Here is a 12857-nt window from a genome sequence, read left to right on the forward strand (position 1 = left end):
GGGCAGTGCGGGTCGCCGGGGGGAGCCCAGCACGCCAGAGGACGGCTCCGTGTGGGTGCGCTCCCGGCACTCAGCGCCCCCAGGTACCCACCGAGTACTTGCTGCAAACACTCCGCTCTGCGGTACAGTCCACTTCAGCGATCTTGACCTCTGCCAAACCAGGGAATTCCTTTTTAGAGAGTTCCTCCCACGTCGGAGCCAGATTCTTACAATGACCACACCTGGGAAGAGAACAATGACAGCTCTGTGGAAGTCCTGGGTCACGCGCCCTCACCTACAGTTCGCTGCCACGCCCAGCCCTGTTTCTTCTGTATGAGGCAGTCAGCGATTGCCTAGAAATCTATAAAACATCAAATTCTCCCACTGGGTGCACTAACATTTCCTCCTCCTCCGTCCCAAACACGGAGTTCAAAGTCAACCCCACGTAGACTCCTGGATAACCTAGTGGAAGCAAGCCGGTCCGGAAGCAAGGTTAGATTCGAGACCCTTTCCAGGACGTGGTGACCGGAGCTAACTGGCCTATGAACGAATCAGATGCACCACGAGCACGAGGTGATGGACCAACTCCACACTTTAAAAAAAAAAAAAAAAAAAAAGCTTCATTTTCGATTTGATCACTATGGTTGTAAAATTTCAAGACAACGTTAAAGCTTCCCTGAGCACCTGCCCTCCTACCCGTTACGACCCACATAGCTTCAGCGTTTTTTAAAAAAATAGAAAATAATAGATTTAAAGCATCATTGACTAGTGTTTCTTTTTTTTAAAGATTGATTTATTTTAGAGCGAGCAGGGGGAGGGGCAGGGGGAGAGAGCGAGGATCCCAAGCAGACTCCCTGCCGAGTGTGGAGCCCAACATGGGACTCGATCTCACGACCCTGAGATCATGACCTGAGTTGAATGCAAGAGCTGGCTGCGTTATTAACCGACCGCGCCAGCCAGGCGCCCCTCATGTTTCTGTGCTATAAGGATAAACACTGCACAACGCATGGGAGTCATGTGCTCACTGACTTCTCTCTGCCATTGTGGTTTCTCCTGAACACCCAGAAAGGCACCAGCTAAAGGGGGGCTTACGTGTGCCTGTTTAGAAACAATCTCACGTTCTCCTTGAGACTCCACTTTTCTAAATGGATTGTTTGCGAAGACAAAGCATTCTTCCCATTTTACAGCTGAGAAAACTGAGGTTCAAAGGCAAGAAAGGGCATGCAGAGTGACAGCTGTGCAGCTAAGTCTTGGCACCGGCCATCTGCCCCACGTCAGGTAGCCCTGGTCACAAACTGGGTGTCCTCCCTCTGTGCCCGTCCCTGAGGTCCACGGGGCAGAAGGTTCTGGTAACTGGGTAACACACAGCACGGCCCCACCAGAGCTCTGCTGGACTAGTGGACAACGTCCAAGAGACTAAGGAGCAAAAGCTACATCTTGATATTCATGGTTTAGTTAACCAAAAAATCAATCTATTTGGGAAAAGATACCACAAAACTGAAGTTTTATATGGCCATCCTAACTCTCCATTTTCATGTTTTCCCCAAAACAGACTGACCTTTAAAATAACTGCCCTCCTTCTCCATGAATAACTGTTTATGAATACCACCAAACCAACTTCAACGCAGCTGAGCAGGGGCGCAAACAACCCCCTTTGCTTACTTCCTACGACACAACTTATGTGTAAGCGCGGCATCTGCCCAGCGCCGAGCCTGGAGCTCGGGCTGATGAGTGGCCAACGATGACGGGAGCCGAGCGCACTGGGACAGGGCGGTATCGAATTAAACAGCCACTCACCATGGAGCATAAAACTTGATGAAGGTTATTCCTTCCGCTACGGTGTCCTCGAAGTTCTTTTCCGTCAGTGCCAACACCGTGCCCTGCAGGGGAGGGAAAAGCCTCGGTTCAAATGCATCACCTAGAGCGGAGCAGGGCCAGCTCTGGAGTTGCAGAAATACGAATCGATCATCTTTGTGCTGTCGTGCAAGGTCACGCACAAATTCGCAACTCGCATGTCACAAGCCACACGAGAAGGGCCCACGATTCACCGCAGGTTCCCCGGGTCCTGGGTCCAGGAGATGCTCTGAGGAGGTGGTGGGCCCTGCGCTACGCCGCCCTCAGCCAGCCGAGCGGGTTCCGGTGCAGCTGCTGCCGTCCGGGGCCCTGTGGTGGGGACCAGTGGGCACTGCGCGGCCCGGGCTCCCGCCTGCAGCTCCTGGGCTCAGAGCCTCCCACGCTGACAGGAGGAGTCCAAGCCCCCACGGACCGGCCCGTCCGACGTGGGCGCGCTCCGTCTCCCCGGCCATCTCCCTCCCGCTCCCCCAGGGCGTGAGTTTGTAGCGGTCACCTTCCCTGTGAGCTGCCCTTACCGCTGACAGTCGCCCAGCCACAGGCAAGGCCGTGTGTCCCTATCACAGGCTGCCTTCCACCTTTAAATTCAAAGGGAACGTGCAAACTGCCCGTGTCAGCTCTGGCTGGAGGATGTCGCGGGAAGGTGCCACAGGGCGGTCTGCCCTAGAGCAGTTCGCTCTCGCCAGTTCTTTACAGAATCACGTCCATGTGGTTCTCCAACAGCGGACCTGCGCTGGTCTCACAGAGCAAGACCGTGATGACTTATCACGTGGCTAAACGTACCAGGGCTGCTCCCCTCGAGTCCGGCATCGAGCAACGCGTGTTCGCAACTGGGAGGCGAAGCCGCCGAGGCCCGGGGCAGAGCGCCACCATCTCGCTTTATGTCCCGAAACACGACGCCACGCTCACTGAAACCTACTTAATGCTGGAAAACTGGCTTATCAGTAGAACCCGGCCTGTGTCTGAGGGCCACCTCCACGGCAGGTAATGACGTTCAACGCGGGATGACCTTCAGAGCCACCAGGACACACGCGCTCGCAGCTACCACAAAATCACGCCTGCTTCTTACGCCAAAACTTCAACTCTGAGCTAACACCCAGGCCGTCCCCCACCTAGGAACCCCGCGAAGGGAGGGGCTGTGGGGGCGAGGAGGCCCGTTCCCGTCCCCACTCCAGGAGGATGGGGTAGATGACTCTGTTTTCTCCAATTCCAAACAACCCGGGCTCAGGGAACCACGGTCCCGGCAAGTCAGGATCTGTTAAGTACGGGGGGCTGGTTTGCACACACCCGCACACTCACTGCCCCGGCCCTGTGGCACCAGGGCACGCCGCCCCTTCCTGTGCCCACCCTGCCGGGGCGCCCCAGCTAAGAACTCTGCGGGCAGAGTCTGAAGGAGCAACCTGAGTATCCTGTTCTGGAAATAATGCTGACGCACAGGCCTATGGCTCTCAGGCCATCGAGCATGGTTTTCCCGGGAAGACGTTATTTGGACTGTCTTTGAAGAGTGTCCTTTTCACCCACGGCTTCAGCCTTGGCCTCGACCTGCCCAACACTGCAGACACACAAGCCTGCAGGTGTCAGCCCCAGACCCCCATTTCACTGTCCAGTGGCCCTCTCCATCTGATCACCACCGCGGCCCGGAAAACCAACAGCCCCAAACCTGAACTCCCCACCTTCCTTCCCCCTCCGCCCAGTGCTTCTCACACTTGGTTCCATCGCCCACCAGGTTTGCCAGCGCTCCAGTTGTCCCCTTCCCGACTGCACTCCGTAGAGTGGGGCTCCTATGCTTCCTGCCTCCGACCCCTGCCACAGCCTTTGTTCGGGGGTCTCCTCCTCCCGTTGGCCCAATACACTGGTTTTCCATCTCTTTCCGCCAGGCTCCTAAAATTCACATCTGCTCAAAACCCTCCACTGGCTCCCAATAAACGCAGGGCGAAGCTCAAAGTCCTTGGCGGGCCGACAAAGCCCTCTACGACCCAGCTCCTCCGCCTCCTCCTCTCTGGCACCCTGCACCGCACCCCTTGTCCTACCTCCCCCACCCCCAGTTCCTTCCAGCCGACTGCTGGCCCTGCCCCAAACGTGCTGACCGATTCACAGCCACGTGCTTCTGCTCACGCTCTCCCCGGCATCGGACAAGCCGTGTCTCTCCAGCAAATACCAATTCACCTTTCAGCTCTCTGTGACACTCCCTGCCCACCTGCCCCCAGCTCTCTCAACCCCCCGTGACCGGCCGGGCACACACACTTGGGTCACCCCGGCTTGTGTGTTCTCTGTCTGCCCCACCAGACTTGGTCCCCTTCACAGGGAGGAAGGTGGTCCTATTTGCTTCTGTTTGCTGGTGGCCTGGGACAGTGCCTGAAATGTGCTCAGTAAATGCACAAGTGCATCTAGAACCTTCCGCTCTCTGAATGCAGACAGTAGGGCAGGGAGTCAGAGACTGCGGCCTCAGCAAAGGAAAGGCGCCAGGCCGAGCTGCCTCTCGGTTCCAGTGCGTCTGTCACTGCCGCTGCAGACCTTCAGGGCCTCACCCCGGGCTTCGAGCCCCATCACGGCAGCAGGTGCGGGAGATGAACAGGAGCGGGGGTGGGGGGCTACCCGGCAGCAGCCAATTTGCCTAGCAAATGCCCTCAGGTATAGTGATGACCGAATCAAAGGGATGAGTTTTCCAGAGCTTTCGCCACCAAATGCTCCGAGGACTGGTCTCACACCTATCTCAGAGAAGCTCCTAGGTTGACATGTTACAAGCATGCATGTAAAAGTGGCAAGAAAACCTTTCACGTGGAAGAGTCAGCCACAGCCGACCGTCTGAAGTCCTCTGACCTGACCCCCAGTGGTCACGTCGCCCGAAGCACGGGAGGACAGTGCCTCCGGGGGCCACCGCCGGCCCTGCCGACCGCAGCAGGCACCCACCTGGGCCGCGGGCTCGGTGGCCGGTGCTGGGGCCTCTGGAGGCTGGACGGTGTCCGGGGCCTCGGGCTCCACGCTCTGCAGCTGGGACTCCACGTACTCTCGCAGGGACTCCAGATCCCGCTTGCCTTTGTACTGGTCGATCTGTGCGAGGGGAGGGCCACACAAAAACGCGGTCAGCGAGTGCACTGCGGGGCTCTCGAGAGCTCAAACCTCATCCCGACCCCACTGGCCTCGTGAGGCCGCGTCGGAGGTCTCCCCTGGGGTGCCAGCTGTGCAGTGTCTGCACGCTCAGACCTCCCCGGGCGGGCGCAGTTTCCAGAGTGAACGCCTCGGCTTTGCCGACGGGACCCGACGGTGCCCGCCTCCTGCAGGGATCTGGGCACGAAGGCCGGGGCCCACGCCGGCATTCTGAGAAGCGACCATCGGCCAGGGCCGCGCGGGACGGTGCGAGGGAGCCCCTTCCCGGCAACCAGCGTTAACCCCCTTCTCGAAGGTAGTTCTGGGTTATTCTGGTGCTAACTTGAGCCAACTGAAATGTTTCAAAATAGGAGGACGACTGACGGTGTTTGTCAACTACCCAGATCTTATCAAGTAAGGGCAAGACACTTCTGTTCCATTCTTACGTAAGCCTTTAAACCAGTCCCGAACAATCCGCACTGGCGACCCACCACCCCCTGTGGCAGCACCGGACCGCAGCCCAGCGGGGTTACGAGAAACGCTTGCTCTCCACGCCATGACCTGAAGACGTACCTTTTGTCCATCTCGGAACCACAGAAGAGTAGGATAGCCACGAACCTGGTTTCCCGAACAGAGTTCATAGTGCTGTGTACAATCAACCTAAATATAAAGGAAGACCAGACTCACAGTTCGTTTCTTCAGGAAGCTTCCCGACACCTGGATTACCGGACACGCCACACCTCACGTGTCTGGTCTGCAGCATCTCCGACAGCAAGCTACAGCCTGGGGACAGACTTCCTAAAAGCCACCCCAGATTACACCTGAGCTAAGGGAGCAGGTGACGAAATGTCCTTTAGAGAAATGACGTACCCGGCTCACCTAAAAATGCCACCATTTAGGAAGTAACATTTTACTTGGAGCTGGTCAGCAGCTGGAGGAGAGGAGCCCCGCCTGATGTCCAGGGAGCGGAGGCCTGGCTGTCGGCGACAGAGGCCCAGGACAGTGCCAGCCTGCGTACCGACTCTCCCACTCCGACTTGGGGAGTTTGGGAGTCAAGGAGGAGCAAGGAGTCAATTTTAAAAAGGAGTATCTAGTATAAAGACGACTAAAAAGATGTCAAATTAAGGTTATATGTTCTTAATTCTGTAAACTCAATTTACCAACTATCACAGCTTTTTAAATTAATTTCACTTAAATCTTATCAAGACTCTCCCTGTTCAACATTTTCATGAAATGTCACTAAGTCACTTCTTTTTGATTTTCCACTGGCATTAAAATCAGCTACGTGGGGGGCGCCTGGGGGGCGCAGTCCTTGGGTGTCTGCCTTCGGCTCAGGGTGTGATCCCGGCGTTGTGGGATCGAGCCCCACATCAGGCTCCTCCGCTATGAGCCTGCTTCTTCCTCTCCCACTCCCCCTGCTTGTGTTTCCTCTCTCGCTGGCTGTCTCTATCTCTGTCGAATAAATAAATAAAATCTTTAAAAAAAAAAATCAGCTACGTGGGACACTAAGGTGTTCTTCACCATGTCAGCAAAGTAGGATAAAATATCACTTTCACACGTAAGACTGAAGTCAGCAGTTAATGTATTAAACGGAAGCCTCAAGTCTGGATGGGGGGCATTACAGGGTCCAGTCCAACCCGGCCACATGCGTGTCCAGAGATGAAGGGCCACAGCCTGGATGGGTAGACTGTGTTCGCTCATGCCTGGTTCTACTAGAAACCCCTACCAACGTACACGGGAAATAATCTCCCATAAAAATTCAAAATTTAAAATAACGATGTAAGTAATTTGGGAAGACAGAAGACAAAATTATGACTACTTCCGGGAAATGTTCGATCAATATAAAAGCATAACCCATATAACTAGAGTATAAAATTGGAAGTACTTAACAGGCAACAGTGAAAAGCCATTGAACTCACAACAACTATTACAATTTACCAGGCATTTGCTTTGTGCCAAGTGTCTACTAAGCACCCGACTTTCATCTACTCATCGTGATTTTGCAAAAGGAAGAGGCTGAGGTGTGGAGAAGTCGCCAAAGGCTTGCCGGCCAGGTCTGCGTGGCTCCTGAGCTCACACTCCTGACCATCTCACTGTACTGAGCAGAACATCTCATTGACTGCAGTTCCTGGACACGCAGCATTACTTCTGTATACAAATCAGCCCGTTGGCAAAGTAAAAAAAAAAAAAAAAAGATTTTTTTTTTTAAATAAAAGGAAACCCATGCCTGGATGTCTGGTGGGTGCCAAAGGCTGGGTGAGATTAAAAGTGTTTGATGGCCCAGGAGCTGCTCTGGATATTTCCAGAAAATCCACTTACACAGAAGTTGTTAGACACCACTTCTGGCTTCTCTCCGCAAAGTGGAGAAAGCTGGAAAAACTCCCAGGCAGCAGTGAAAGCTGGGGCTCACCGGAGGGGGCCTTCTGCATGCCTCTGTGAGCACGGAGCTGAGGCTCCTCCAGGTGACAGCTCTGGGGTGAGGTCAAACGTGGATGGCCTCCAAGTCCGGCCAGTGAACATTCACGAAGGCTGTGCCCCATATCTTTGCAGAAAGGGCTCTGGGGCTGCCAATTCAGAATTGGCCATTGCTTCAAAATAAACAAAGGAGCCAAAGCCATAATTTATCTTTAGGCTGTGGAAAAGCCAGCGCATTTGAAACCGGGCTGCCATCTGTGAAGGTGAAATGAATTATCAAGTGGCACACTAAATGGAATTAATAAATCAAGTTTGCGACTCTGCACACGGAATGAATAATGGGCTGCTCTGCTAATTAATCCAGCCAAAGGCGGTCTATTTCCAGTTTAATAAGGGCTTTCACTTACCTTGCCAATCTTGACAGTTTCAGAATGTTCAAGGCCCAGAGCCAGCTGCTCCCAGGTTGGAGCCAGGGCTTTGCAGTGACCGCACCACGGAGCGAAGAACTTGATGAAGTGGTCGCCTTCCGTGCAGAGCGAAGGCAGAGAAGGGAGAAGGAGCATAACTGACATCATCCCTTACTAGAGACTGAATGCAAGTATCCGAACTTTGTCCCCCTGCTAGCTTCAGTGTGAACCCTTTAACTGGTGAAAAGTGCCTCCATCGAATAACCAGATCTGTGAGTTCACAGGGATCCTCAAAACAAAATCTAATTTGTCCTCTCTGGAGGGAAACAGGGAACCGACTCATTGTTTGCAGAACTGGCAATAGAGGGAAGGAACAACCAGGCAATTGTCCTGTCTGTCTTGTATGAACCGCGCCACTGGATAACCAGGTGATAAATGAGGCCAAGTTTCTCTCCTTAAAACAAGGAAGAAAGGACGATTGCAGTAGAACATCAGCATTTGGCAACCCTAATAAATGAACGGATTTAGGGAAACGGGTTTAACCGCACCACCGGGGCACAACTGGCAAAGTCCAGACTGGAGAATTCCACAGGTCCAATAACCTACATGCTCAGTCACCAGAATGCAAGATAGAGAAAGAGACACTGGGGGAACCCGCAGATTGAGACTCAAGAAAGACGTACGTAAGAGAAAGAACAAACTGAACGTAGTGTTAGGAATGCACACTCGGGTGCTGAATGATACGGTACGGAGTGGTTTCCATCCAGGTCAGGACACCACCTCCGTGAGGGCAGGCGGGCTGGGACCTGGACAGGGGAGGGGAGGCTGGCGGTTGTATTTGGTGAACTGGACAGTGCTTACAGAGTGGCCACTCCATCACAATTCACTAAGCTCTACGTTTGTTTTCTGTATCTGTGTTTTATTTGACAATAAAATAGAAGGTTTTAAAACTTGAGTAACACTCCCTTGGCTCGGAGAAAAAAAACAAACCCACACATCATTATTTGGATATTGAAGATTTTTTCTAGGCTGTTCTACCTTGATGAGCTGAAGGCCTAAAAGATGTCAGGCTGAGACCAGACCAAAATCAGGCTGTGCCTAGGAAGGGAACAAACCAACAGGCACCAAAATGTGACCTACGCTCACAGGACACTGCCACGCCACACGCTCGTGCCAGCGCTCGGTCACTGCAGCGAAGACACACTGAAGGGAAATGGTGAAAAACTTGATTCAAAAAATTAGCAACTGACCTGCAAGACTGAGCCATGTCTCTCCAGAGAGGTACGGCACTAACCCTGTGCTGTGAGGTAGGGACGGGATGTCCGGGAAGGAACCTACTAGAGTACCAGAGGCAGCTGTGAGGGCAGGAGGCGACTGTGGCTTTCTGAGGACAGAGCCTCATGAGAGCAGCCCAAGGTGGCGCCTCCACGATTCTGCCCTTTCAGCGTGACTTGCTCAGGGAGGGACTCAGCTGGGCTCGTGGGAACTGAAGTGCATCCCCTGTTGGGGAAAACACCCTGCAATCCCACCGTCCGCGCCCTGGTCCACGTAACCACCTTTAACGCACAGGGAAAACAGCGGAGGGCATCACACCGAGTTCTTTCAGACGTTCAGCGTGGCGGGGTTTCGACTCGCGGCGGGCATGAAGTTACAAGGCCAGCCACGATTTTAGGCCCTTTTCACGATGTTTCCAGGCCAGTCTTCCAGGAGGGTTTCTCTCCAGGGCAGCATTTGCGAGTGCAGATCAGCAAGGGGGCTGAACGCGCCTTCAAGTCATTCGATCCTGAGCCAACTGTGCAGACGCGTGTGACTGAAGGACTTACGGGTCATTTACATTAAGATTGCGTACAGATCATTTTGACATTTAGGAGACCATTTCCCAAAAAGAGATGTGATACAGAAAAATATTTTAAGCATAAAGAACACCTACTCTGATTCATACATTATAATGGTCCCACTAAATTCTGGTTTAAACACGGAAGAGAAACTTTTGTTTCTGCCTCAGGTCAGTAAGTGTATGATTCATATTAATATAAATAAATCATTTCTTATCCAAGGAGGCAAACTGTCCAGCTAGTGTACAAATTAAGTGGGCCATTCAGGACTTGTGCACTTTTCACAACCTCAGGCTTCAGCTAACATTAAAACTGGCATTTCTAGAAGGATAGAGACGAAAACAGAAATCCTTTCCAAGAGGAAGAGGACTGCACAAGGATGTTCACGGGTCTTGAAGAAAGAAACCACGGCTCAGCGCCACAGATGTCATCGGTGAGCCCTCGAGTGCCGAGAAGGAAAAGCCCAGCAAATCGAGGAGCGACAACGAATGATCAGTGGTTCTGAGACGTGTGCAGCCTGCTGGGAACAGCCTCGAGATTCACCCAACATACCTTGTGCGACATGCAGCTCAAAGTTGCTCGCTGAGAGCTCATACAGTCCCTGCTTGCGCTCAGGGGCTCTGGGTGGTTCTGCTTCTGGCTCTGGTGTCTAATGGGAAGAAATAAAACAACAGTCACTAGGTTTGCATGCGAAGGCATAGTGAAACCCATTGAGGAGGTGACCTGTGTCTGTCTAGAACCCTCTACAGATCTCCTCCCTCATGTGGCTATGCTGCTTGTGTCCAAGGCAGGAATCGACTCTCAGGGCTCTGGACCCTTCAGCGGGAAGCCCCTTGTCAGCCTCAGCCTAGGACTGGCTCTCAAGGCAGCCAGTGACAGCTGTCCCCACCCCAACCTGCCCTCTGCTGCCCCAAACCCAACTGAACAGAGCAGGCAAACTGAAAGGACAGACCCACCCCAAATGGGCACACTGCCCCACTGTTTGCAGTGTGACCCCAGATTCCGTGTGGAATGCAGAATGAAATCCCTGAGCACCTGCTGATATGAAGGCAGCAGAATGGACGGAGCAGAGAAGGAGAAGCCATCAGAGAACAGGAGGGCCTGGCCCTCCTCTATGCACACAGCTGGTGATAAAGACCATGAAGGGCCGGTAAAGGGACAGAGGGGGCGGAGAGAAGAACAAGGCAGGGGACCGACAGGTGGTGGCAAGAGAAGCATAGGGCTTCGCTCTTTAACTCACACCACGGAGCCTGGGACAAAAACACGCAATGCGGGAGCAAGAAGTGGCTTTTTAAAGGACACTTCTGCCAGTATGTAAGCGGGTACCGTCGTGTGCAACCGGACAGTTACCACAGTACCACACGCCTCTCCATCTCTCAGTTCCGCAGCTGTGGCCTCCAGCCGAAGCAACGAGAGGTGACAAAAAGATCACAGAACCACCATTTTGCTACAGACACGTATTTTGCATACAGGATATGTATTACTCAATTTTTATCTGGCAGCTTGTATTTCTTGGAAAAAGAATATCAGGGCGCCTGGGTGTCTCAGTCGGCTAAGCATCTGCCTTCGGCTCAGGTCATGATCCCAGGGTCCTGGGATCGAGCCCCGCATCCAGCTCCCTGCTCAGCGGGGAGCCTGCTTCTCCCTCTCCTCCCCACTTGTGCTCTCTCTTGCTGTCTCTGTCTAATAAATAAAATCTTTAAAAAAAAAAATCCAAATTAAGTCATTAAAAGTCTAAATGTGCCGACAGCTCAAAGCTGTGCAGGCTGTAATCAGAAAGCACCATGAAGGTGTCTGTGCGGCCGCGGGCCTGGCCAGGCTTTCAAAGGGCTGAGTAACCACACAAGAAGGTGCTCGGCGGAAAGGTGGCTGGGTGAGCGGCCGGGGAGCTGCCAGAAGGTAAGACCCCCTATGGCACTTCATAAGACGTTCAAAGGCTTTCGGTGTTAAAACGCTCATGTACGGCGCATAGGGGGCACTGTCACTTCCTGGGCCCCGTGGCAGGGACCAGGGCTGTCCCCACCACTGTGGCAATGACCTGGTACAGCACAGACGCGGACACACTCTCACGCTGCTGCAGACAACGCGAGCTTACGGATTCTGACGAAAGTCATCTGGCAACAGTCACCAAGAGCCATGAAAGTAGTCTTTTTTTTTTCCTTTTGCCTTGCAATTTCAGGTCCAGTAATAGATTCTAAAAACATCACTCAAAAGTAGGAAAAAAAAGTGTTTTACAAAGATGAACATGTTCCTTACGCATTTCTGATAGAAATAACCTACATACCCATTGACAGAGAAGAGCTGAATTATGGTAAATCCATATGATGAATAAAATATCAATATAAAGACAGAACTACATAAAATTATCACTCGTGAAATGAACCGTGTTTGTATGAGTGTAACTGTTTAAGACAAAAAAATACAGAAGCAAATAGGGAAATCCAAGAGTTGGAAGTAGCGGGTTTTCTTTTGAGTTTCTTTTCTTTTTTTTTAAAGACTTTATTTTATTTATTTGACAGAGAGACAGCCAGCGAGAGAGGGAACACAAGCAGGGGGAGTGGGAGAGGAAGAAGCAGGCTCCCAGCGTATGAGCCTGATGCGGGGCTCGATCCCAGGACCCTGGGATCACGCCCTGAGCCGAAGGCAGACGCTTAATGACTGTGCCACCCAGCGCCCCTCTTTTGAGTTTCTTTAATATTGCCACAACACTGGGGGAAATCTAAATTTAGCCTGTTTCAACATACAAGTGTATACACCAAGTTACTTAGATATAAATACAGATGAAGAACTTTTTAGAAAGTTTTCATGTACAATAAAAAACAAGTTTAAATGGGAAAGAATTTTCAGTTTGCAACATCAGGTTGAACTTTCCTCCAATCGGGCGCATTGTCACCGTTTCCAGCCATTATGGGAGATTGCTACTGCTGACACGGGGCTCCCACGCAGCCACGCCCCTTCCAGCTGGAGGGGACACGACCCTTCCCCTCAGGATGTCTCGCAGCGGGGAGGCCTGACTTCCCAGCCTGCACTGGGGCTGCCGCCACCAGAAAGGGGAGCTTGGGGCACAAGCTGAATTCCTTCTGCCGTCCTGATGCTGGCTACTGGTTTCTTGAATAAAGTCATCACAGAAGACTGGCTTTTTGGTGGAAAAAATATTGGCAAAAAAATAAATGTATCTTGAGAGGTTTCTCTGAGACTATTAACCCCTCTTTAAAATCGGCTTCCTCCAGTAGAAAACATTTTCACAGAGGAAACGATCTGAAGTTTAAATCTATATGAAAGT

General features: G+C 52.3%; 1 protein-coding gene across 2 annotated transcripts in view; it reads right to left on the minus strand.

Annotated features, from left to right (window-relative positions):
• The window catches only part of TXNDC5 (thioredoxin domain containing 5), a 35364-nt gene that overhangs the window by 1645 nt on the left and 20862 nt on the right, over positions 1 to 12857 (minus strand). For both annotated transcript variants that reach the window (XM_087857973.1, XM_045811699.2), the window contains exons 4-9: positions 10127 to 10223; positions 7740 to 7855; positions 5491 to 5577; positions 4741 to 4881; positions 1777 to 1859; positions 92 to 221 (exon numbers count right to left, since the gene is read on the minus strand). In XM_087857973.1, the coding sequence (XP_087714099.1) occupies positions 92 to 221; positions 1777 to 1859; positions 4741 to 4881; positions 5491 to 5577; positions 7740 to 7855; positions 10127 to 10223 (654 nt within the window). The remainder of the gene's footprint in view (positions 1 to 91; positions 222 to 1776; positions 1860 to 4740; positions 4882 to 5490; positions 5578 to 7739; positions 7856 to 10126; positions 10224 to 12857) is intronic.

This window comes from Ursus americanus, chromosome 32 (assembly GCF_024610735.1).
Source record: "Ursus americanus isolate L20-20 chromosome 32, mUrsAme1.1.p, whole genome shotgun sequence".
NCBI classification, from domain to species: domain Eukaryota; kingdom Metazoa; phylum Chordata; class Mammalia; order Carnivora; family Ursidae; genus Ursus; species Ursus americanus.